Source organism: Rhinoderma darwinii, chromosome 6 (genome assembly GCF_050947455.1).
Source record: "Rhinoderma darwinii isolate aRhiDar2 chromosome 6, aRhiDar2.hap1, whole genome shotgun sequence".
Classification (NCBI taxonomy): Eukaryota; Metazoa; Chordata; class Amphibia; order Anura; family Rhinodermatidae; genus Rhinoderma; species Rhinoderma darwinii.
The window spans coordinates 94,578,713-94,603,064 of record NC_134692.1 but is presented as its reverse complement, the minus strand read 5'-3'; the positions used below and the strand labels follow the sequence as shown (position 1 = coordinate 94,603,064).

Below are 24,352 nucleotides of genomic sequence, written 5' to 3'. Positions count from 1 at the left end.
CAAGGTGGTCTACCACTGGACACTTATCCCACTTGGAAGAGGCTTCTTCTTAAAAAAGCATAGAGGACATCCAACAGGCTAGAGTGAAAGAACTTCTTGTCCGTGAGTTTATATTTCATGAAACCGATATCTTCAAATTCAGAATGAGCTGGGAAAAAAAACTCTGGGACCGTTGAGGCTGAAGAAAGGAAGCTAATTTAGGGAAAGGAGAGGGTGTGGAATCAGTGACCTATAAAGTGTCATGGACAGCCCTAATAAGTACCTCAACAGAAGTGGGGAGAGGGTCTTGTTCACTGAATCCAAGTCGGAATCAGAAAGTTTCCCCTCCGAATTATACCTCTAGGGGGAAAGGAGGCACTAGACTGTAACTCTGGAGGGGGAGGTGAGGCAGAAGGGGCCGGTGAAAGTGAAGTCAGTCCAGCGGTCCGCATTAGGGGCCTGCCACGTGAGGAAGACGTGGACGTAGAGTCCAGGGGAGATTGGGCAGAAAAATTTGTCATCATGCCCATCATGGATTGAGCGATGTTCGCTAAGCTACCAACAGTTCTGTAAAAAGAACTGGCCTACTTCGGATAAAAAGCCACCATACCTTGCGTGAGCAACACTGGGGGTGCAGGAGTCACATGCTTTTGGCCAGGAGGCCGGCATGCATCCCATAGGGAAGTAGGCTGATTACAAGGAAACTTGGTACTACATTTGGCCTGAAGCTTCTCCTTTAGGGTCAGAAATGGCAGTAAAGGTCACTAGACCATACACTTGCAAAAAAAACCTGTGGGAGTAGAGAAACCATAAAACCACAAGCTACTGCTCTGCATAAACTACTCCCTTAGGAAGTAATCGCTGCTTTCATCTAGGTCTGCTAGGAAAAAGACACACTTCTACAGAGAATAAAGCTAGGGCATCTGCAGGGTAAAGACTGCTGCAGTAGCAGGAGTGTCTGCCTCCTACAGAAACTAAGCTAAGACTGAATAGCTCAGTGTCTGTAGCCAGGGTATATTCTGTAGGAGGGGCCACTTTCTCATTTCTTAGTGTCAAGCCTCCTAGTGGCAACAGCATATACCCACGGTCCGTGTCCCCCAATGTAACGAACGAGAAAGAACAAATTGTTATTGGATGTTTGTTATGAAACAGTAAGGAAAATGATAAAACACTATAAAAATTTTTGGACAGATTGTCTATAAGCATTAGGTCAATTAATGGCCAATAACTGGAAAGAAAACTGTTTTATTGTTTGTTTCAGCCAACAATTATCTCATATCCAAGGCTAGCTTTAAATGGGTTATCTGGGGAGCATGTAAAAAAAGGAAAACAAAAATATATATATATATTTATATAACGATCAAACTACTTTCCCTGCAGTAAACCAAGTTAGTGTTACTCACCCATCCCCGATGTAATGCTGTAGCCACTGACATACTTCTGGATAATAGGCTGGACTTGTCATTTCAGCGCGCTCAGTAAACTACAGATCCCATGATGCATTTCATTTCTCCATCTGATGTGTCCCCTGCCTACTGCATTCCTCTGTGACACACAGCACTCCTTTCACAACAGCCACAAGTGCCCTCAATAATAAAACTTTTTTTTATTTGTGGACCAATGAGTAGCGTGCGCTATTGAATAGCTAGCAACACGTGTTCTGGATCCTATTTATCTGTGTGTTTTTCACAGTTGAGAGGTCCGGTGAATCTAAATGGACTTTAAGGCCCGTGAACAGGCGTGGCAAGTACAAGTAATGAAATTGTTCAAAGATGGGTCAACATTATTTTTAACGGAAGATATACAGAAAGGCAAAGAGTTAATAAATACCTTGAAGGAAGCTTGGCATAAGAAAACTAAACTATGATGGAACAAAGCTTCCCTTAAAAATTATTTGTTGAAAAATATACTCCCTAGAAGTCTCCGTATCCGAAACGCCCCCCAATGTTGGGATGGATAATCTGGCAATCAAACAAAAATGGGAAGAAACAGTCACTCAATGTACCCGCACTCTTATACAACTAATTATTGAGGCTAACACAATTGATATCAAAGTGCTGGAAATGCAGATTGAACAATTACAAAAACAATTCGAAACAGGGATTTTAAACCTGAACGCACAAAAATATTTTACCAAGATTTTGAGAATGACTTTTCAATTTGGGAAAAGGAATTCCGTGAAGTGAAAACAAAGAAATTACAAAGAGATATCAATTATTATGAGTAAAATAGGGTCTATAGATGGCAAAAAAGAACTTTGACATCTAGATCAAGATCGACTTCTATGTCATCTAGTACATCAACCACTGAGAGTATTAGCTCAATCAGTGCTGCTCCACAAAGATCTAGACCTAATCATTATTGTAACGTCTATGGCCACGGCCCGTCGTTCTGACTTACCCTCTGACGGCCGCGGCCATGGACACGTGAGTTCCCTGCAGCGTCTTCCTCCTGTGAGACGCCGACACTCACTTCCTGGATCTGAGACGGTCTCCCGCAGGGCGCGCGCACCCGCGCGTGCACGGCCTTAAAGGGCCAGTGCACGCACAATTGCAGGAGATCTGCAATCAAGTCCAGAGTGCTGCTGGACTATAAAAAGGGCTCTGCCTTCTTGATCAGTGCCTGAGCGTTGTTGTGTACATAAAGTTTCCTAGTGTATTCCAGTTCCCAGTGTTACCCTTTCCTGCTGCCTGTACCCTGTATCCTGTGCTACCGTGCCTCTGTGCCGTCTAAAGTCTAAGTCAAGTTGTGCCTTCCGCTGCATCTACTGCGTCAAACCCTGCCGGGTGTCGTCTAGTGCCGGAGCCTTATCTTCAGCCTGAATCACTGCTACTGTCTGCATTGCCTCAGGTACCCTTTCTGGACTACAGACTTTGTACTGCACCTGTTTGGCCAGCTGCTATCCCGCTATGCGGTACGGCCCAGTGGGTCCACACCCCGCGGCGTGACCATACGCTCAGGCCATGGACCCCGCTGGTCAATTCAAGGGCATGTCACCCTCCCAAGCCATGCAGGCGGACCTGCAGGATCTGCGAGCACGACAGGATCAACTTCTTGTGGCAGTAGACTCCATGGCACAGCAGCTAGGGGCGCTAGCTACTTCCTTCTCCGCTCCTATTCAATCTCCTCTGATCGACCCTCCTGCTACACCTCCTGGCAACTCTGGTTCAGATCCTCGGTTCTCGCTGCCATTGCCACCTCGGTTCCATGGAGACGCAAGTACGTGCAGGGGGTTTCTGAACCAATGCCATATCCACTTCACTCTGGACGCCCGAGTATTTCCTTCGGACGGAGACAGGATCGCCTTCATTTTGTCTCTACTTGCCAGCAAGGCCTTGGCGTGGGTGACCATAATCTGGGAACAATAGGGACCTGAGACTTCCAGGGGTTTGTGCGGTTATTCCGTACTGTATTTGAGGAGCCTGGACGAGTCTCGTCGGCAGCCACTATTATCTCTAACCTTCGCCAGGAGGGCGTCTCCGTGGGCGAATACACCATCCAGTTCCAGACCCTGGCAGGAGAACTGTCCTGGAACAATGAGGCCTTGGAAGCATCCTTCTGGCATGGTCTATCGCCCAAGATCAAGGACGAACTTGCTGCTCGAGATCTACCACCTGCCTTGGACGACCTGATTCTACTTGCTACTCGAGCAGACATAAGGCTCAGAGAGAGATCTCAAGAAGTTCGACAGAAGAGACCGCTTCCTAGATTGGCGTCCAACTTCCAGCAACCCCTCTTGCCTTCTACTGCTCCACCCGAGGTTCCGATGCAGGTGGATCGGCTTAAACTGTCAGTTCAAGAGAAACAGCGCAGACGGATCCCTGGACTTTCTATATTGCGGCCTCGCTGGTCATGTCGTGCGTCTGTGTCCCCAGAAGCCAAAAAACCCCAACACCTAGGATTGGTTGGAGAGACAACCCTGGGCGATACTGCATTTAATAGAACTCTCCTCCAAATTGTTAATTCTTGTGACCATTGTCGCTGGCGAGAGGTCCCATCCGGTCGCTGCGTACCTGGACTCTGGCTCTGTAGCCAATTTTATCTGCCAAGACCTTGTGGATCTTCTTCAGTTGCCCACTGTTCAGCTGGAAAGGCTGTTGATCGTTGCCTCGTTAAATGGACTGCCTTTGCCTGAACCAGTTTTGTCTGTGACCAAGCCGTTAAAACTCCAAGTGGGAGTTCTTCACTCTGAACTCATCTCCCTGTTTGTCCTGCCCAAGGCCGTCAACCCCGTGCTGCTGGGTTTGCCTTAGCTCCATCTACATGCCCCAGCCCTAGATTGGAACTCTGGAGAGCCGATCTTCTATTCTTCTGGTGGTTTACCGCATGACGAGAAAGGCAGACACTAGAAGACGAGAGCCTCTTCAGTTTCTCCAGGGACAACGGTCTGGCTGTCTTCCAGGAATATTCGAAGAGGGTGCCGTCCTGCAAGTTTGCTCCCAGGTTCCTCGGACCCTTCGAGATCCTGCTGCAAATTAATCCTGTGTCTTACAAGCTTCGGCTGCCTCCTATCCTCAAGATGCCTAACTTCTTCCATGTCTCCCTGCTGAAGCCCGTGGTCCTGAACTGCTACTCCAGGACTCCTATTTCTGCAGTGGCTCCTGGCGGCTCGTCAGGGACTTTCAAAGTAAGGGAGATCCTGGCCACCAAGAAAGTGGTAGGAAGGACGTTTTATTTGGTGGGTTGGAGGGGATTCGGTCCAGAAGAGAGGTCTTGGGAGCCAGAGGAGAACATCGATGCCCCTACCCTCGTGAAGAAGTTTCTCTCCCGCTCTGGTCCCAAGAAGAGGGGGCGTAAGAGGGGAAATACTGTAATGTCTATGGCCGCAGCCCGTCGTTCTGACTTACCCTCTGACGGCCGCGGCCATGGACACGTGAGTTCCCTGCAGCGTCTTCCTCCTGTGAGACGTCGGCACTAACTTCCTGGATCTGAGACTGTCTCCCGCAGGGCACGTGCACCCACGCGTGCACGGCGTTAAAGGGCCAGTGCGTGCACAATTGCAGGAGATCTGCAATCAAGTCCAGAGTGCTGCTGGACTATAAAATGGGCTCTCCCCTCTTGATCAGTGCCTGAGCGTTGTTGTGTACCTAAAGTTTGTCTTGCAAATGGTCTCCTAGTATTTTCCAGTTCCCAGTGTTACCCGTTCCTGCTGCCTGTACCCTATATCCTGTGCTACCATGCCTCTGTGACGTCTAGAGTCGAAGTCAAGTTGTGTCTTCCGCTGCTTCTACTGCGTCACACCCTGCCGGGTATCGTCTACTGCCGGAGCCTTATCATCAGCCTGAATCACCGCTACTGTCTGCATTGCCTCAGGTACCCTTTCTGGACTATAGACTTTGTACTGTACCTGTTTGGCCAGCTGCTATCCAGCTACATGGTACGGCCCAGTGGGTCCACACCCGCGCCGTAACAACTATGAACGACAAGGGGCAGACAAATCAAAGGTAAATATGATGAGCATTTGAAATATGATAACAAACATCGAAAAGGAGAGAGCCCTCAGTTAATTAATGTCACAACATGTAGTGACCTCAGCACAATTAAGTCTTCTAGCCAAAGATTTAAGTTTTTCTCCCTCTAATAATTTTGATTTATTTACAGTAATGAAAGACGTACATTTATTTGCACGCAAATTGATTTGAAAGAAATTGCATAGTAAAATGGATCAAAAGCAATGGCCTAACCACTTTACAGTAACAAGAAATTCTAGCTGCTTTGGAATCTTTACAGGAGGACAATATGGAAGAATAGGTAAACAAATTCCCTACAGCTATGAAGAAAAAATCTCAAAAGTTTCCACCTTTGAATCTATGTTCCTCGGTTGATGTTTTTGTTAATTTAGTCAGCAAAGATATGGAAAGGCTGGTGGGAAATCAAAGCTGGGATAATTTATCATTCGATGAACGTAAAGAACTTAAAGAACTGAAAGCTCTGAAAAATGTTGAGATAAAACCAGAAGATAAGAGCAGGAATATTGTTATTTGGCCAAAAAGTCTGTATGAAAAATAGGCTTTTAAATTACTCAATGACACCACATGCTACACCTAACTTTCATCTAATCCCCTTCCATCTTTTCAACAGCTTGAAGAACTCTTACGGGAAGCTTTGGACAGGGGAATAATACCTAAATATATATATATGAATCTCTGATGGTGACGAATCCTAGAATCGCAACATTCTACCTTATTCCGAAAATCCATAAAGACATCACTGATCCTCCTGGAAGACCCATAGTTTCGGGTAATGCAAGTTTATGTGAGACGGTGTGCCAGTTAATAGATTTCTACATAAAACCCTTGGTTGCTGAGTTGCCTTCTCATATTAAAGATACCACTGCAACACTAAACCGGCTTGAAGGTTTGACCCTGGATGACAACTACCTGATAGTTACTGGAGATGTGGAATCTCTGTACACCTCAATACGACATTCGGATGGTCTCATGGCAGTCTCCCGGGCTTTGAGAACAAGCAATCTAGCCGAAGATTTATGTAAGGTATTACTTGTATTGCTTCAATTCATTCTAAAACAAAAAAATTTCATTTTTAAAGATTGCTTCTTCTTACAGGTCCAGGGGACTGCCATAAGAGCCACCTGTGCCCCATCTTATGCCAATTTATTCTTGGGAGCATGGGAAAGAGAGATCTTTATGGTAGACCCACTACCTGGAACTGAAAAAAATTATAATTGGATAAAGTACATAGACGATGTCCTGTTCATATGGGAAGGAACTGAGGAAGAACTAAACTCCATGATGAAGAAACTCAATGATAATGACATCAATATAAAACACACACATGAATATGGATGGGAAATCGATTTCCTAGACATCAATATCCAGGTGAGTACCACGGGTAATATAGACTGATGTTTTTAGTAAGGCCACAGTGGTCAACTCTCTATTACGTGCAGATTCCTCACATTTACCCTCAACTATCAGGGGTATCCCAACTGGGCAGTTTCTAAGAATGGAGAGGATCTGTTCAACCTCAAATAAATTTGAGAATAGCTGAGGATTTGAAAACAAGATTCCAGGAAAGAGGTTTTTCAAATCGGACTATCAAGAGAGGATATCGGAGAGCCAGAGCCACATCAAGAGGTAGTCTTTTATGCCCCAATAAAAATCATATAAAGGAAAATCCACAGATCCGCATGATAACCACCTATCATGCCCAATGGTCTGATATGGTGGAAATATTTAGGCGTCATTGGCTGATCCTTCTATTTGACTCAATACTTAAAAACAATTTACCACCAGTTCCACAATTATCAGCAAGAAGGGCACAAAACCTCAAAGATCAGCTGGTACATAGCCATTATGTTTCTCAATAAACCAACTGTTTTAGTACAAAAGGTCCCCAATGGGGATGCTTTACATGTGGTTCATGTAAGGCATGTGCCAATATTGAGTTTTTGATTTCGAAGACTCAGCCCAAATACATACAAAATCACACAATACATTTCATGCAGTTCCACTTTCATAATTTACTATGCAATTTGTCCATGTAAAAAATTTTCAATTGGTCTCACCACAAGGGAGTTTAGAGTAAGAGTGCGGGAACATATAAGAGATATAGAAAATGCCAAAGGAGAAAAGGACCTTCTCAAACTTAAAACTCTGCCCAAACACTTTAAAATGTTCCATGGGTGGAATTCAAAACAATTTAAGTTCAGAGGAATAGATATGCGCACCTAGGATCCAGATGGGGCAATGGAAGTAAGAGACTAGCCGAAATGGAAAGTAGATGGATCTACAAATTGGGGTCATTGACCCCACGGGGACATAATGCAAGCTTTGGGTTTAATGCCTTTCTGTAGTATCTTGTTTTATGGCTGAAGGCCTTTTCCCTACTTCCGTCAGGTTTTTCTTCACCATTTTTATTTTGCATTGGTAAGTCATATTTAGTAGCCAGGTTCGTTATAGTGGCCTATAGAGCTGTGTCTGTCATGTCTAGGACACTATAGTTCCCACAGATCTTATAATTGTATACTGTTAACGACCCTTGTGTCTTGTGCAGTATAAATAACATTCCTTAGGTCTCTCACTGCACAGCCTCCCCCATTGTCCCTTGCATTAGCAAATGGTAATTCAGCATTAGCGAACTGTATGCTACAGGATCTGTAGGTGCTACATCCTGCTTCCTGCAGGCAGTTAATTTACCCATCAAAGAGATAATAAATCTTCTTCCAATAAAAAACAGTGTTTAAGTAGAGAGATCCTATAAGGGCTCATTCAGACAAGCCTGTAACTCATCCGTGTGACAGCTGTTAAAACAACGGCCGTCACACAAACACATGTATTTCAATGGAGCCGTTCACACGGCCATTGTTTCAATGGAGCGTGTGAAGGGTCCATGGAAAAATAGGACATGTCCTAATTACTTGCGTTTTCACGCATCCCTCCGTAGACTCTAGTCTATGAGGGAACCGTGATAACGCACGGGTGCATCTCGGACGTGAAAATTTTCATTTTTTCACGTCCGAGTTTGAAAACGCTCGTCTGAATGTAGCATTAATGTAAAATTACAGCCAGTACAGGGTTCTCTGGAGAGCACTTAAAGAGGCTCTGTCACCACCTTATAAGTGCCCTATCTTGTACATAATGTGATTGTCCCTGCAAAGTAGATTACAACAGTGTTTTTTATTTAGAAAAACTATAATTTTTGACGGAGTTATGACCTATTTTAGCTTTATGCTAATGAGTTTCTTAATGGACAACTGGGCGTGAATTACTTTTTGACCAAGTGGGCGTTGTGGAGCGAAGTGTATGACGCCTACCAATCAGCGTCATACACTTCTCTCCATTCATTTACACAGCATATAGTGATCTTATTACATCACTATGTGCAGCCACATAAACACACAGTAACGTTACTGAAGTCTCCTGATAGTGAATATACATTACTTCCAGCCAGGACGTGATGTCTATTCAGAATCCTGACACTTCGGCAGCGTTTCTGTGACATTTACAGCAAGGCAAGAGTAATCTCGCGAGATTACGATGTAACCTGTCATTTAAAACGAGATTACGCTTGCGTTGCTGTAAATCTCACACAGACGCTACAGTGTCAGGATTCTGAATAGACATCACGTTCTGGCTGGAGGTAATGTATATTCACTGTCAGGACACTTGAGTAACGTTATAGTGTGTTTATGTGCCTGAACATAGTAATGTAATAAGATCACTATATGCTGTGTAAATGAATGGGGAGAAGTGTATGACGCTGATTGGTCAACGTCATACACTTCTCTCCACAACGCCCACTTGGTCAAAAATTAAAACACGCCCAGTTGTCTATTAAGAAACTAATTAGCATAAAGCTAAAATAGGTCATAACTCCGTCAAAAATGATTGTTTTTCTAAATAAAAAACACTGCTGTAATCTACATTACAGCGTCGATCACATTATGTAGAAGACAGGGAACTTATAATGTGGTGACAGAGCCTCTTTAAGTTAGAAACAGATAGTCAAGCAAGCTGATATTCCAACCAGCTGAGAAAAGCAACTGTAGTTTCCAGATTTTTTAAGGAAAGAAAATTGGTGCCGTGACCACCAGATCTTCAGTGTGAGTACCTTGTCAAACAACTCCCCATATCTCAGCCTCTTGCAAATATAATTAGGCGGCATACTGAGGTTAACTGGAGTTCAGCTTTAATAGAAGTACACATAACGTCAGGTCATAAATACTCCTTTTGTATTACAGTTTTTCTTTCCCTATGCAATGGCCTACAAATCTTTCATATGAGCTATGGGGCTGGTAGAGAACATACAAGAAAATTTGTGGAATGCCACACACAGTGATACTACATTTGATGTCATGCAACTTGTCCAATAACAGAGATTTTTTGGATTTGGTTGCTCAACCTCAGAGATCACATCTGATTTGTCCAGTAATGTGTTGTATAATAAACTTTTTGATACAGTAGGAAAGCTCACCCTGACGCTTCCACCTATATTGTATTGTCTTATTTATTATATTGTATTAATGTAAAAGTTAAACGACAATTAACTCACCTTGACTGGAAACATTCACACAGAAATACATGCCATAAATCTGATAGACGTATATGGTCCCAGGCTTCATGTACATTGCTGCATTTCTTTCAGTCCTTTTTCCTCCTCTTGAATGTGAGGCTTCATCTTCCCCTCCTAAATAAGACTCTGTTTCTACAATACTCCCACGAAGTTCAGTCCCATCTGGGAGCCTGCGGACCAAAATCTGAGATACAAACCAAACACTCAAGATTTTGTTAAAGGGAATGTGTCATCAAAAAATGACCTATTTTCAAAGTTATCTATATTAAAAACAAAATCTGCAATGTTAAAGTTTTCACTCTGGCCACTGAGCATCATAATAGGCTGATACTTCCTGTACCGTATATGTACATGTGAACTCAATGGGGAGAGGGAAATAAGCTTCTACCAGACACCTTTGGTGGCTCCTTATCCCACATGTGAATACAGGATGGGGAATGTTAAAATCCAACGTGCCTGATTTTTTTTCCTCTGACATCTGCTGTCAGGAAAGAGTTGGCACAACCCCATACACATTAGATGGTTGGCTGGTCCTGACATTTATATAATGTGCATGGGGAGGAGAGGAGGTTGGGTTGATGATGTATATACCATTTTGGTTTGTATATGGTTGTTCAATTTTAACATTGAAATAAAAATTAAGAAACATAAAGATAAGTGTATAGGCACCTTAACCCCTTCCCGACATCCGCCGTGTATATATATACACGGCACTGTCGGGCAGAGCTTCCCGCAAAGTGCAGTACCATTAAGTTGTGGTGATAGTGCGGGCTCAGGAGCTGAGCCCGCACCATCACCACAGGGTGCCAGCTGTATGTTACAGCTGGCACCCTGAGGTAACGGCCAGGACCAGAGCTAGCATCCGATCCAGCCGATTAACCCCTCAGATGCTGCGTTTAATAGAGATGGCAGCATGTGAGGAGATTTTAGCCACCGGCACCCCAGCAACATGATCGCTGGGTTGCTGGTGGCTGCAATCGCAACTGGAGGCCTAATACTGGCCTCCCGGTCAGCCAGCAACGGAAGCCTCCTATGCCCCACTCGCCGGCGGGGCCTAAATAGCTTCTGGTACCATCAGCAAGATGGCGCCGGCTCAGCTTCCAGCTCAGAAGCTGAGCCGGCATCATCAGCAGTGGGTGTCCACTGTATGTTACAGCGGACGCACCGCTGTATCAGCAGGAACCGGAGCTAGCTCAGATTCCTGCCATTAACCCCTTCGATGCAGCGATCCAATGCGATCGCTGCATATTAGTGGTTTGTAGCAAATCGGCAGCCTGCCATGCGATGGCAAAGATGCAGACTGCTACTTTGGTAACAGGAGGCCTAACAATGGCCTCCTGTCTGCCATTACGGAAGCCGATTAGGCCCCCGACTGGAGCTGGAGCATGATCGGCTGGCTGTCAGTGAACAACTGACAGTTCTAATACATTGCACTACATAGGTAGTGCAATGTATTAGAACTTCAATCAAACAGTTGAACCTTCAAGTCCCCTAGTGGAACTAAAGAAAAGTGTAAAAAAAGTTTAAAAAAAAGTTGTCCAAAAAAAGTAATAACAATAAATAATCAAGTAATAACATAAAACACGATCACCCTTATTCCCTTATCAAGTCATTTATTATTGAAAAATAATAATAAAAATATTATGTTACCTGTCTCGCGCTGTGAACGCCATAAAATAAAAATAATGTCAGAATTGCTGTTTTTTTGGTCACTTGGTCTTCCAAAAAACAAGCCCTCATACAGCTCCGTCGACGAAAAAATAAAAAGTTATGGGTCTTACAACTTGGGGACAAAAAATACAAAAGTAATGTTATTGTGTAAAAAAAAAAAAGTGTTAGAAATTTTGTATCGCCAGAATCGTATTGATCCACAGAATAAAGTTAACATGTAATTTATGACGCGTGGTGAACACTGTATAAAAAAAAAAAAGAAAAAACTATGCCAGAATTGCTGTTTTTTTATCACTTTGCCTCCCAAAAAAAAAAAAGGATAACAAGTGATCAAAAGTCGCATGTACCCCAAAATGGTACCAATAAAAACTACAGCTCATCCCGCAAAAAAACAGCCCTCACACCACTACGTCTATGAAAAAATAAAATAAGTTAAGGCTCCAATAAGTCAGGAAAGAAAAATACGCGATTGTGCAGGCCCGAGGGGAACATTTCTTCTATTTCAAGTGGCGATTTATCAAGGCTCTAAAATTAGGGAACCAGGAAGGGTAGGGCCCAAACATATCTCCTGGAAGCGAGGGCGCCCGTATTATACCAGGACAACAATTTCCAGCTAAATTCCCCAAACTGCAAAGGTGCGGAGTGTAGACCAAAAGGGGGATAAAGGAAGGACATTTATCAGTGAGACACCGGCCTGCGTATAAAGGATTGCTTCACGGCGTAACAAATATTTATGGATTATTTTATTGTTTACCTCATTATTACACCACCTGACTATGCCCCTGATGTACTCTGCCCAGCTCACATATTCCCCACATTATAAACTGAAATACCAGTAAAACTCCAAACAAAACTACTACCAAGCAAAATCCACGCTCCAAAAGCCAAATGTCGCTCCCTCCCTTCTGAGCCCTACAGTGTGCACAAACAGTAGTTTACTACCACATATATGGCATCGCCATACCCGGGAGAACCCTTTTAACAATTTTTGTTGTGTGTGTCTCCAGTGGCACAAGCTGGTCATGACATATTTCCCACTGAAATGGCATATCTAGGGAAAAGTTTTAATTTTTACTTTGCACCATCCGCAGCGCAATCATTTATGGAAAAGACCTGTGGGGAGAAAATGCTCACTACACCCCTTAATAAATGCCTTGAGGGGTGTAGTTTGCAAAATGGGGTCACTACTCAGAGGTTTTTTATTATTTCACATCAGAGCCTCTGCAATTGTGTACCAATACTGTGTAAGTTGCCAAATTAGGCCTCAATTTCGCATGGTACTCTTCCACTCCTGAGCCTAGTCAAATGTCCAGGCAAAAGATTAGTGCCCCATGTAGAGGAATTCTAAAACCGGGAAACATAGCTTAATAATTAGAGAGCTGTCTTGTTATGGTGGCACGAGCTGGGCACCACATATTGGCATATCTATGGAAAAAAATCTAATTTTCACTCTGCAACATTGAGTGCACACTAATTTCTGCAAAACACCTGCGGGGTTAACATTCTCACTACACCCCTAGGTGAATACCTTGTGGGGTGTAGTTTCCAAAATGGCGTCATTTCTGCGGGGTTTCCACGGTTTTGGTCCCACAGGGGCTTTGCAAATGCGACATGGTTCCAAGAAAGCAATCCATCAAAATCTGTACTCCAAAAGCAAAATGGCGCTCCTTCTTTTCTGATCCTTGCCGTGTGTCCAAACAGCCGTTTATGACAACATGTGGGGTATTGTTTTAATCAGGAGAAATACAAATGTGGCAGTGCTTTTTCTCCTTTAGTCCTTGTGGAAATGAGAAAAAATTAGCTAAACCTACATTTTCTTTGAAAGAATGTAGATTTTAATTTTCACAGCCTACTTCCAATAATTTCTGCAATAAACCTGTGTGGTCAAAATGCTCACTATACCCCTAGATATTTTCCTTGAGCGGTCTAGTTCCCCAAATGCAGGTCGCTTTTGGGGGATTTCCACTGTTTTGGCACCGCAAGAGCCCTTCAAACCTGACATGGTGCCTAAAATATTTTCTAATAAAAAGAAGGCCCAAAATCCACTAGGTACTCCCTTGCTTATGAGGCCGGTGCATCAGTCCATTAGCACACTAGGGCCACATGTGGGAGATTTCTAAAAACGGCAGACTCTGGGCAATAAATATGGTGTTCCATTTCTCTGGTAACACCTTCTGTGTTAGGAAAAAAATGGATTAAAAATTAATTTCTGGAAAAAAAAGTGAAATTTACTCTACGTTGTTTTAATTCCTCTGAAACGTCTAAAGGGTTAAGAAATTTTCTAAATCCTGTTTTAATACTTTGAGGGGTGAAGTTTTTAAAATGGGGTGACTTATTGGGGGTTTTTAATATATAAGGCCCTCAAAGACACTTCACAACTGAACTGGCTCCTGTAAAAATAGCCTTTTTACATTTTCCTTGAAAATATGAGAAATTGTAGCTAAAGTTCTAAGCCTTGTAACGTCCTAGAAAAATGAAACGATATTCAAAAAACGATGCCAATCTAAAGTAGACATATGGGGGATGTTAATTAGCAACTATTTCATGTGGTATAAATGCCTGTCTTACAAGCAGATACAATTTTTGCAATTTTTCACAATTAAATACTGAATGTATCGAGCAAATTTTGCCAGTAACATGGCCAAATTAAGCAACTTTCAAATAGTCTACATAAAAAAAAAAACGTCATACCATTTTCCTGCTGTACCATCTGTGTAACTCCTTCACCTAGCTGGTGTCCTGCAAATTCTGACAGAACACTGCTTCTGTCGGGGCTGCTTTTTCTGCTCCCCCTTCTATCAGTTTTAGAGAAAGCAGCAGGGAGGTAGAGGGGTTTGTACACGGCAGATCAGTATGGAGAGGGGGGACAGCATTCAAGCGTTCAGGGAAGGCAAATCAAACAGACTGGACTGTAATAGAGTGTAGATAGGGAAGAAAGCGCAGGGGGAGGGAGGGGAAAATCACACTGGCTATCAGTGTAGAGAGAAAGGAGAGCACCTATAGGCACTGCAGGGGGAAGGAGGGGAAAATCACACACCCCTTAGCATCAGTGTCTGCCAGCACAAAGGAGAAGAGATTCTTCATGGGCTGTAGAAAGAGCAGTATAGGAATTAAGTTGTGCTAGTACATGAGAGCTAGCGAAGCCAGAAGCATCCTGGACTCACAGAATTCACGTATTACTAGGAGTGACATGTCCACAGGAGAATAGTCTGAAACGAGTAAATAACAAACTGAATATCAAACGGTCTGAAAATTAATGAAGTAATGGAAATTGCAGCCTGAAACTTAGTGCAGGTTCTGACGTATGTAAAAAAAAAATTCCCCTTGTCAAAAGGTGTCCATAGACTTTAAAGGGGTATCTTCATCCAAAAAATTATATGAACAGAATAAACCCACACCGATCTCTTGACCAGCGCCCCCCCCCAACCCCATCCCACCTGCTGAGATGGCTGCTGGCTTGCTGTGCTATGCTGTTTTCATTTCTCATTCATTTCTATGAGAATTCCTGCCCTCCTGTGCACTGATTCTCTGCCTGGATATGATGGCCAGCAGTTGCAAGTGGGAAACCCCTCTTCAGGAGATAGGTGCGATTCCTAGAGGTGGGATCCGCATCTATCAGACATTTATGGCACATCCAGTGGGTATGCCACAAATGTCTCAAAATGGGAATATTCCTTTAAGCTATTACCATCACAGAAAAGTTACACGTCTATTATAAAGCCGGAGGCAGATAACAGTATCCACCATTAACAATAGGGGATGAAAACATAATCTCTCCTCATCCTCCTTGCACAGTGACCTTTGCATAGGTCACAGAGCATGCCTCGTACACTCTCCTATAGAAGTTGACGAGTCAACTCCAGACTAGATTCATATAGTCCAAATGGCTGCTGTAAGTCATATCTATAAATGCTGTTAACAGAGCAGAGCAACAAATCTACAACCAGTAACAAAAAACAGATTATAAAAAAATATGATTTAAATTAATAAAATTAATATACTGTATTTGTCGGACTATAAGACACAGTTTTTAGCAAGAATAAATCTTGCTAAAAAGTCCCTGCGTCATATAGTCATCAGGGACCCAGCTGTGCCAGACCCCCTGACCGCTTCCTTAATTAACCCCTTTCCGACCCATGACTAGCTGGCACTTCATGGAACAGGGGGGGGGGGGTGAAGTTTGGAGCGGACTTAAGCACTGAGCCTGCTCGATACGATGCAGGTGTCAGTTATGTTTTACAGCTGACACGCTGCTCTAACGGCCAGGAACAGCGATCGCGCTGTTCCTGGCCGTTTGGTTAAATACCGCTGTCAATAGCGACCGCAGCATTTATAGGGGTTTTCCCATGAAGGACATTTTTTACATATCCACAGGATATGTCAAATGTCAGATAGATGCGGGTCCCACCTCTAGGATCTGCACCTATCTCTAGAACGGGACCCCATAAACCCTATTCTAGCTTTTTCTGCTCTCCCGGCCACTTAATGATTACATGGTCGAGTTACAGAAACTCGCTGAACTACACTGTTTCCGTAACTCCCATAGAACTCCCATTCACAAATTTCAGAAGTCTAGCAAGCAAAATGGGGGAGCTGGAGGCCTTGATACTAGAAAATATAGATATAGTTGGTGTTGCTGAAACATGGCTAGACTCTTCTCATGACTGGGCTGTAAATCTACAGGGTTTTACACTTTTTCGGAAAGTCAGGACAAATAGGAAAGGTGGTGGTGTATGTCTGTATGTGAGAAGTGATATGAAGGCGAGTGTGAAAAAGACATTAGAGGGTGAAGATTGTGAAGAGGTTGAAACCTTGTGGGTAGAACTAGAAAGGGAGGTAAACACTGAAAATTTACTTTTGGTGTAATCTATAGACCCCCCAATAGAACTGAGGAGATGTAAGGTCAGTTATATAAACAGATGGAGCGGGCTGCACAGGCTGGTACTGTAGTGATAACGGGAGATTTTAATTACCGGGATATTAATTGGCGTCATGGTTCGGCTTCAACTGCAAAGGGGAGACATTTCCTCAACATGTTGCAGTAAAATTTTATGGGCCAGTTTGTGGAAGACCCGACTAGAGGTGAGGTTCTGTTGGATCTTGTCATTTCTAATAATGCAGAGCTTGTTGGGAATGTAAATGTTCGTGAAAACCTTGGTAACAGTGATCACAATATAGTTACATTTTACCTATACTGTAAAAAACAAACACAGGCTGGGAGGGCAAAAACACTTAATTTTAAGAAGCCCAATTTCCCCAGGATGAGGGCTGCAATTCAGGATATAGACTGGGAAGAACTATTGTCAAATAATGGTACAAATGATAAATGGGAGATTTTCAAATCTACTTTGGGTAATTATAGTGCAAAATTTATTCCTATAGGTAAGAAGTATAAACGACTAAAATTAAACCCCACATGGCTTACACCTTCTGTAAAAAGGGCAATAAATGACAAAAAAAGGGCATTTGAAAAATACAAATCTGAGGGTACATCTGTAGCGTTTTTAAATTATAAAGAGTGTAATAAAATCTGTAAAAATCTAACAAAATTAGCAAAAATACAAAATGAAAGGCAGGTGGCCAAGGATAGTAAAACAAATCCCCAAAACTTCTAGAAGTATACTGAATAAATGCAAAAAAGCCAAGGTCTGAACATGTAAGACCCTTAGAGAGTGGTAATGGGGAGTTGGTCACAGGGGATCAAGAGAAGGCAGAGTTACTAAATGGGTTCTTTAACTCTGTATATACAACAGAAGAAAGAGCAGCTAATGTAGCCGCTGCCGGTGCTGTTAATATATCAGTTGATATAGTGAATTGGATGAATGTAGATATGGTCCAAGCTAAATTAAATAAAATAAATGTACACAAGGCCCCGGGACCAAATGGGTTACACCCTAGAGTTCTTAAAGAGCTTAGTTCAGTTATTTCAGTCCCCTTCTTCATAATATTCAGAGATTCTCTAGTGACTGGTATAGTGCCAAGGGACTGGCGCAGGGCAAATGTGATGCCTATTTTCAAAAAGGGCTCTAGGTCTTCCCCAGGTAATTATAGACCAGTAAGTTTAACAGCCATTGTGGAGAAAATGTTTGAGGGGCTATTGAGGGACTATACACAGGATTACGTGACAAAAAATATTATTATAAGTGAGAGCCAGCACGGTTTTACTAAGGACAGAAGCTGTCAAACCAACCGGATTTGTTTTTAAGAAGAGGTGAGCAGAAGCCTAGACAGAGGGGCCGCTGTGGATATAGTGTTTTTGGACTTTGCAAAGGCATTTGACACTGACCCTCATAGACGTCTAATGGGTAAATTAAGGACTATAGGTTTAGATAGTATAGTTTGTAAATGGCTTGAGAATTGGCTCAAGGACCGTATCTAGAGAGTTGTGGTCAATGATTCCTACTCTGAATGGTCCCCGGTTATAAGTAGTGTACCCCAGGGTTCAGTGCTGGGACCACTATAATTCAACTTATTTATGAATGATATAGAGGAAGGGATTAATAGCACTATTTCTATTTTTGCAGATGACACCAAGCTATGTAATATAGTTCAGTCTATGGAAGATGTTCGTGAATTGCAAGCAGATTTAAACAAACTAAGTGTTTGGGGGTCCAGTTGGCAAATGAAGTTTAATGTAGATAAATGTAAAGTTATGCATCTGAGTACCAACAACCTGCATGCATCATATGTCCTAGGGGAGCTACACTTGGGGAGTCACTTGTTGAGAAGGATCTGGGTGTACTTGTAAATCATAAACTAAATAATCCCAACGTAGAGCTCTAAAAAATCTACAGAACAACCATGACATAGTAATTAGGTCCGCAGACAAAGGGGGAGGCATTGTCATACAAGACCGATCCGATTATTTGAAGGAAGCACAGAGATTAATATCAGACACTTTATATTACGAGGAACTTAAACACAATCCAATCCCTGAATTTGAAATAGAATATAAAGCCTTGATCGAAACTGCATTCACCGAAAACTTGATATGCAAAAAAGAAAAAATGTTTCTGACCGTTCCGTTTCCATCCATCCCATTCATGTATCATCTCCCCAAAATCCATAAATCTCTTCACAATCCGCCCGGCCGACCAATAATTTCAGGAATAGGTTCCTTGACAAGTAACCTATCACATTTCGTAGACATCCACCTCCAACCCCTAGTTTCCAAATTGCCATCCTTTTTGAAAGATTCAACACATCTCATAAGAGATCTCTTCCAATTACAGTCAACCTGCGATATTTCTAATATCAACTTTCTTACGGCGGACGTATCGTCTTTATACACTAATATCCCACACACACAGGGTACACAAGTCACCCTTGACTACCTTGCAACTGATCTACGGTATCCCAACACACAAATTAATTTTATCATAGAATGCGTAGATTTTATATTAACCCATAATACTTTTATTTCTGATGGAAAATTTTACAAACAAATAAAGGGATGTGCAATGGGGACAAGATTCGCACCCTCTTATGCAAACTTGTATATGGGGGCTTTCGAGGAAGCCCTCATTCTAAGTAAGCATGCTTTTAGAGACAGAATTTTATTTTATAAGCGATTCATTGATGACCTGTTTTTTATATGGAACGGCGACGTCAGTACAGCCAATGATTTTATGGAGGTTTTAAATAATAACATTTTTGGCCTTTCATTCACTCATAAATTCTCAGACACAAACATTGACTTTTTAGATCTGACAATTGGTAAGAAAAATGGCCTTTTTACAACCAAAACCCATTTCAAAATGGTGGACGTGAACAGTTATCTCGATTTTAAAAGTGCCCATTACCCCCCGTGGCTCAAAAATATCCCGTTCGGACAATATAGAAGAATTAGAAAGAACTGCTCAGACAATTTAACCTTTAACCAGGAATGTGGGATTTTAAAGCAGAGATTCCATGAAAAAGGTTTTCCAAAAAGCCTCATCAAAGGTGCCGAACTAAAAGCCCAAAGTCTAACACAAAAAGAATGTATCGAATTGAAACTTACAAATACTAAGCCAAAATCAAGTAGTGAGAGGGCTAAAACCAATTTTATAACCACATTCAATAAAGAGAGTAAGACCATAGCCACCTTTTTTAAAAAACATTGGCATATCTTAACAAACGACCCTCTTTTAAAACCCCTAATACCAGAGAAACCTATTATTACATATAGACGGGCTAAAACAATAAAAAATCTAATAGCCCCGAGCAAACTACGGAATGTCAAAATAATAAATCACGGTTTACTCCCAAATCTTAAAGGTTCCTTTAGATGCGGCCAAAACAGATGCCTATGTTGTAATAACATCTCAAACAATTGCAGGGATTATCACTCCATAAAAACAGGGGAAAAATTTATGATTAAAGATTTTCTAAATTGCGGTAGCTCCTATGTCATTTATCTACTGCAGTGCACTTGCAATCTGCAATATGTGGGCCGAACCACGCAAACCCTAAGGAACCGAATTAATAACCACAGGTTTAATGTCACGAGGGGTTTTGTAAAACAAAGTGTGTCCCGTCACTGTTTGTATAAACATAAGTGCAATTTTTCCGAGATTAAGGTCACCCCAATCGAACAAATATCAGTGGACCTACCAAATAGATTTGTCAAGCTAAAGCAAAGGGAGAATTATTGGATTTTTAAATTGGAAACCCTACATCCAAATGGTCTGAATGACCTTACTGAGTCATCTTTAGAATAAAAATAAAAACAAATAATAATAAAAAACCAATCAGCAAACATTACCGCAACTTTAAGAGGTTTTTAACTTTCTACCTTTGACATCTATGATTGGAATAACTCTAGTCCATAATATTAATGAGATTGACCCCCGTTCCTCAGTGTATGTACAAATTCTCTTAAAAGGTTATTTTGTTTTAATTTATTCTATTTTTATAAAAAGAATTTGTCGGTCTATCTACAAACTTCTATAAACATATATGATATCGACATACAAAATAAATTTAATCGGTACCAATTCAGATATATTTGCCACCGTTTTAACCTTGTAGATGGTTTTTAAATAATAACCATTTACCTAATCGGATAGTAATGAAAGAGATCCATAGTAATCACTAATAACCAATATCCCACTAACATGACGTCCTGTCACTCACCAGCTCCGTTGCAGGTGCCTCTTTCAAGGTTCCTAGCGCGGAGTCCCGCGACCTGATGCAGCTTACTGTGCGGTCCAGCATAAGCCTTTCTTTCCCCCTTGACATCTTTTTGTTCATGACAACCGGTAACCAAGGACGCTCTCAACCATTATTGTATACCCGTGCGGTCCAAATATGCGGTCCATTGAAACCCTTTTGTTCCCCTACAGCTCCCCGTAGTCCTCTCTTACTCCTAGTAACCAAGGACGCTATGACTCAGCACTTCTTGGGCTTCATTTGGTTCTTCCGTTAACATTAGTTAAAACACATAAAAACTCAGACATAAGTAAATATTTAATATATTATCGTTTATTCACCCACAGTCCTATACATAAATAAAGGTTTTTGCTGTTATATAAATTTCTCTTTGAAAATACGGTACCGATCTGTCAGTAGAACTGAGAGTTTTAAAACAGTTTCTAAACATGTTGTTAATCCCGTTCATTCTTATCGTATTATGATACTTGTAATTGCTTTTAATGCTGCTTCTTCCTTCTGTGTGGTTTTTTTCTGTATCTCATGTGACCTTTGACCTATAACAACTGGCGGTCTTTTTCCTGGCCCTGATGCTTAAATAAGGCAGGAACCACACAGTCTGTATTGGCCTGAGGAAGACGTCAGTTCGACGTCGAAACGCGTAGCCTATCAACAATAAACTCTATACACTTAACCCATCACGCTGGTTGTGTATTTTGTATCGACTAAAGATCCAAGCAGCGCCGTTGGTTCCGTTTTCCTACTTCTAAACTACTACAAACCGACAGCAAACCTCGTTTGGCTGTGTTGTGGACCTGGCTGCAGCTTCCTAAGTTTTGTCGACACCCATTTGGTGTCCATCACCCGAGGTGAGCGGAATTGTCTCATTGACCCAATTCTATTACCATTTGTCAGAATCTGATTTGCGGCGCCGTGTTTCTTTTTTCTACCTCACCTAGTAAATAACAGCATGCAGTGTCAATCAGCTGCTTCAAAGGCCAGCAAGATATTGTCTTGTATTAAAAGAGGCATGGACTCGTGGGACAGGGATATAATATTACCACTTTACAAAGCATTAGTGAGGCCTCATCTAGAATATGGAGTTCAGTTCTGGGCTCCAGTTCTTAGAAAGGATGCCCTGGAGTTTAGAAAAAAATACAAAGAGCAACAAAGCTAATAAGGGGCATGTAGAATCTAAGTTATAAGGAAAGATTAAAAGAACTAAACCTATTTAGCCTTGAAAAAAGACGACTAAGGGGGGGACATGATTAACTTATAGAAATATATTAATGGCACATACAAAAAAATATGGTGAAATCCTGTTCCATGTAAAACCCCCCTCAAAAAACAAGGGGGGCACTCCCTCGTCTGGAAAAAAAAAGGTTCAACCTGCAGAGGCGACAAGCCTTCTTTACTGTGAATATATGGAATAGTCTACCGCAGGAGCTAGTCATAGTAGCTACAGTAGATGGCTTTAAAAAAGGCTTAGATAATTTCCTAGAACAAAAAAATATTAGCTCCTATGTGTAGAAATTTTTACCTTCCCTTTTCACATCCCTTGGTTGAACTTGTTGGACATGTGTCTTTGTTTCAACCGTACTAACTATGTAACTATGTAACTGAATAGTAGTTATGGAAACAGCGTAGCTCGCATGCTACGCTGCTTCCGTAACTGCCATTCACTATTATGGGAGTTACGGAAACCGCATAGCTCAGCGAGTTACGCTGTTTCCATAACTCCCATAGAACTAAATAGTAGTTACGGAAACAGCGTGGTACAACGAGTTACGCTGTTTACGTAACTCGACCATGTAATCATTAAGTGGCTGGGAGAGCACAAAAAGCTAGAACGGCGTTTAGGGTGCACCGTTCTAGTGATATGTCATAAATGTCAGATAGATTTGGGTCCCACCTCTGGGACCCGAACCTATCTGACATATCCTGTGGATATGTCATAAATGTCCTTCATGGGAAAATCCGACAGTCCCCGCAACGCGATCGGGGGTCGCCGATGGTTGTCATGGCAGCCTCCGGCAGGGCTTAGCAGAAGCCTGTAAAAATGACAATATACTGCAATACATCTGTATTGCAGTGTATTGTACTTAGGGAAAGAGCCTAGGGGGAAGTAATAAAATGTGTAAAAAAAAAAGTTAGATACATTTTCAGGAGTGTAAAAAAAATATTAAAAGTTCAAAAAAACAAAACACTTTTTCCCATTTTTCCCCAAGCACAATGTAATTTTTAAATAAACAAAATAGGTATCGCTGCTTCCCTAAAAGTCCGAACTATTACAAAATACTATTATTTAACTCGCACCGTGAACAGCGTAAAAAAACTAATTATTAAAACGGTAGAATTGTTGTTTTTTGGTCACCTTAGCAGTAAAAAATAAATAAATAAGTGATTAAAAAATCGTGTGTACCAAATGATGCCAATAAAAACTACAGCTTGTCCCGCAAAAAATATGCCCTCTCACCGCTCAATCGATGAAAATATATAAAAGTTACGGCTCTCAGAACGTGGTGAAACAGAACAAATGTTTTCTTTAACAACTAGTTTTTCCTTTGTAAAAGCAGTAAAATATAAAATAATATTTTCCTATTTTCTGTTGTCTAAAACCTGGATGCATCTCATAGTTGGGTGCGTTTTATAGTCTGAAAAATACAGTATAATATATATATCTACACACACATACATATATACACACATATGTGATACATTCAGTTTAACCTCTTCCCGCGATTGGGCGTGACTGTACGTCCAGAAACCAAGTGAGTTCCCGCACACGGGCTTACAGTCACGCCCTGCAGATAGAGCGAGCACAGGAGCTGTGCGCGCTTTATTTTCAGCGGCTGTCAGCTGTTATACACAGCTGACATGCCGCTGCAATGGCTGTTAACGCCGATCGCAGCCATTTAACCCCTTCAATGCGGCTGTCAATGACGTCCGGCGCATTGAAGTGGTTTACAGAGGGAGGGAGCTCCCTCTGTACCCCCCGGACCCCGCCGCGATGGATCGCGGGTGGCAATGGTTGCTATGGCAACCAGGAACCCCTTGCTAGGCTTCCTGGTTGCCCAGGTACAGAAGCCTATTAGGTCTTGCCCGAGGCAGGACCTAATACGCTAACTGTCAGTTGAAGAATGACAGTTACAACACACTGCACTACATAAGTAGTGCAGTGTATTGTACCGGGGATCAGAAGACCAGATCTTCAAGTCCCCAGGTCAGTGTAAAAGAAAAAGTAAAAAATGTGAAAGAAAAATAAATAAATAATAAAAACAACACCTGCCCTGTTTCCCCGATCAACTCCTTTATTATTAGAAAAAAAATGAAAACATGAAAAAAAACTATGCATAATAGCTATCGCCGCGTTCGGAACGGCCTAATCTATAAAAATGTCACATTATTTTTAGCGCACGCTGAACACCGTAAAAATTTTTAATAAAAAACAATGACAGAATTTTATTTTTTGGTCATCTTGTCTCAAATTTTTTTTTATAAAAAGTGATCAAAAAGTTGCAAGTAACGCAAAATG

General features: G+C 41.9%; 1 protein-coding gene across 2 annotated transcripts in view; it reads right to left on the bottom strand.

Annotated features, from left to right (window-relative positions):
• Window positions 1–24,352, bottom strand: part of MPG (N-methylpurine DNA glycosylase) — a 45,226-nt gene that overhangs the window by 7,183 nt on the left and 13,691 nt on the right. For both annotated transcript variants that reach the window (XM_075830049.1, XM_075830050.1), the window contains exon 3: window positions 9,994–10,198. In XM_075830049.1, the coding sequence (XP_075686164.1) occupies window positions 9,994–10,198 (205 nt within the window). The remainder of the gene's footprint in view (window positions 1–9,993; window positions 10,199–24,352) is intronic.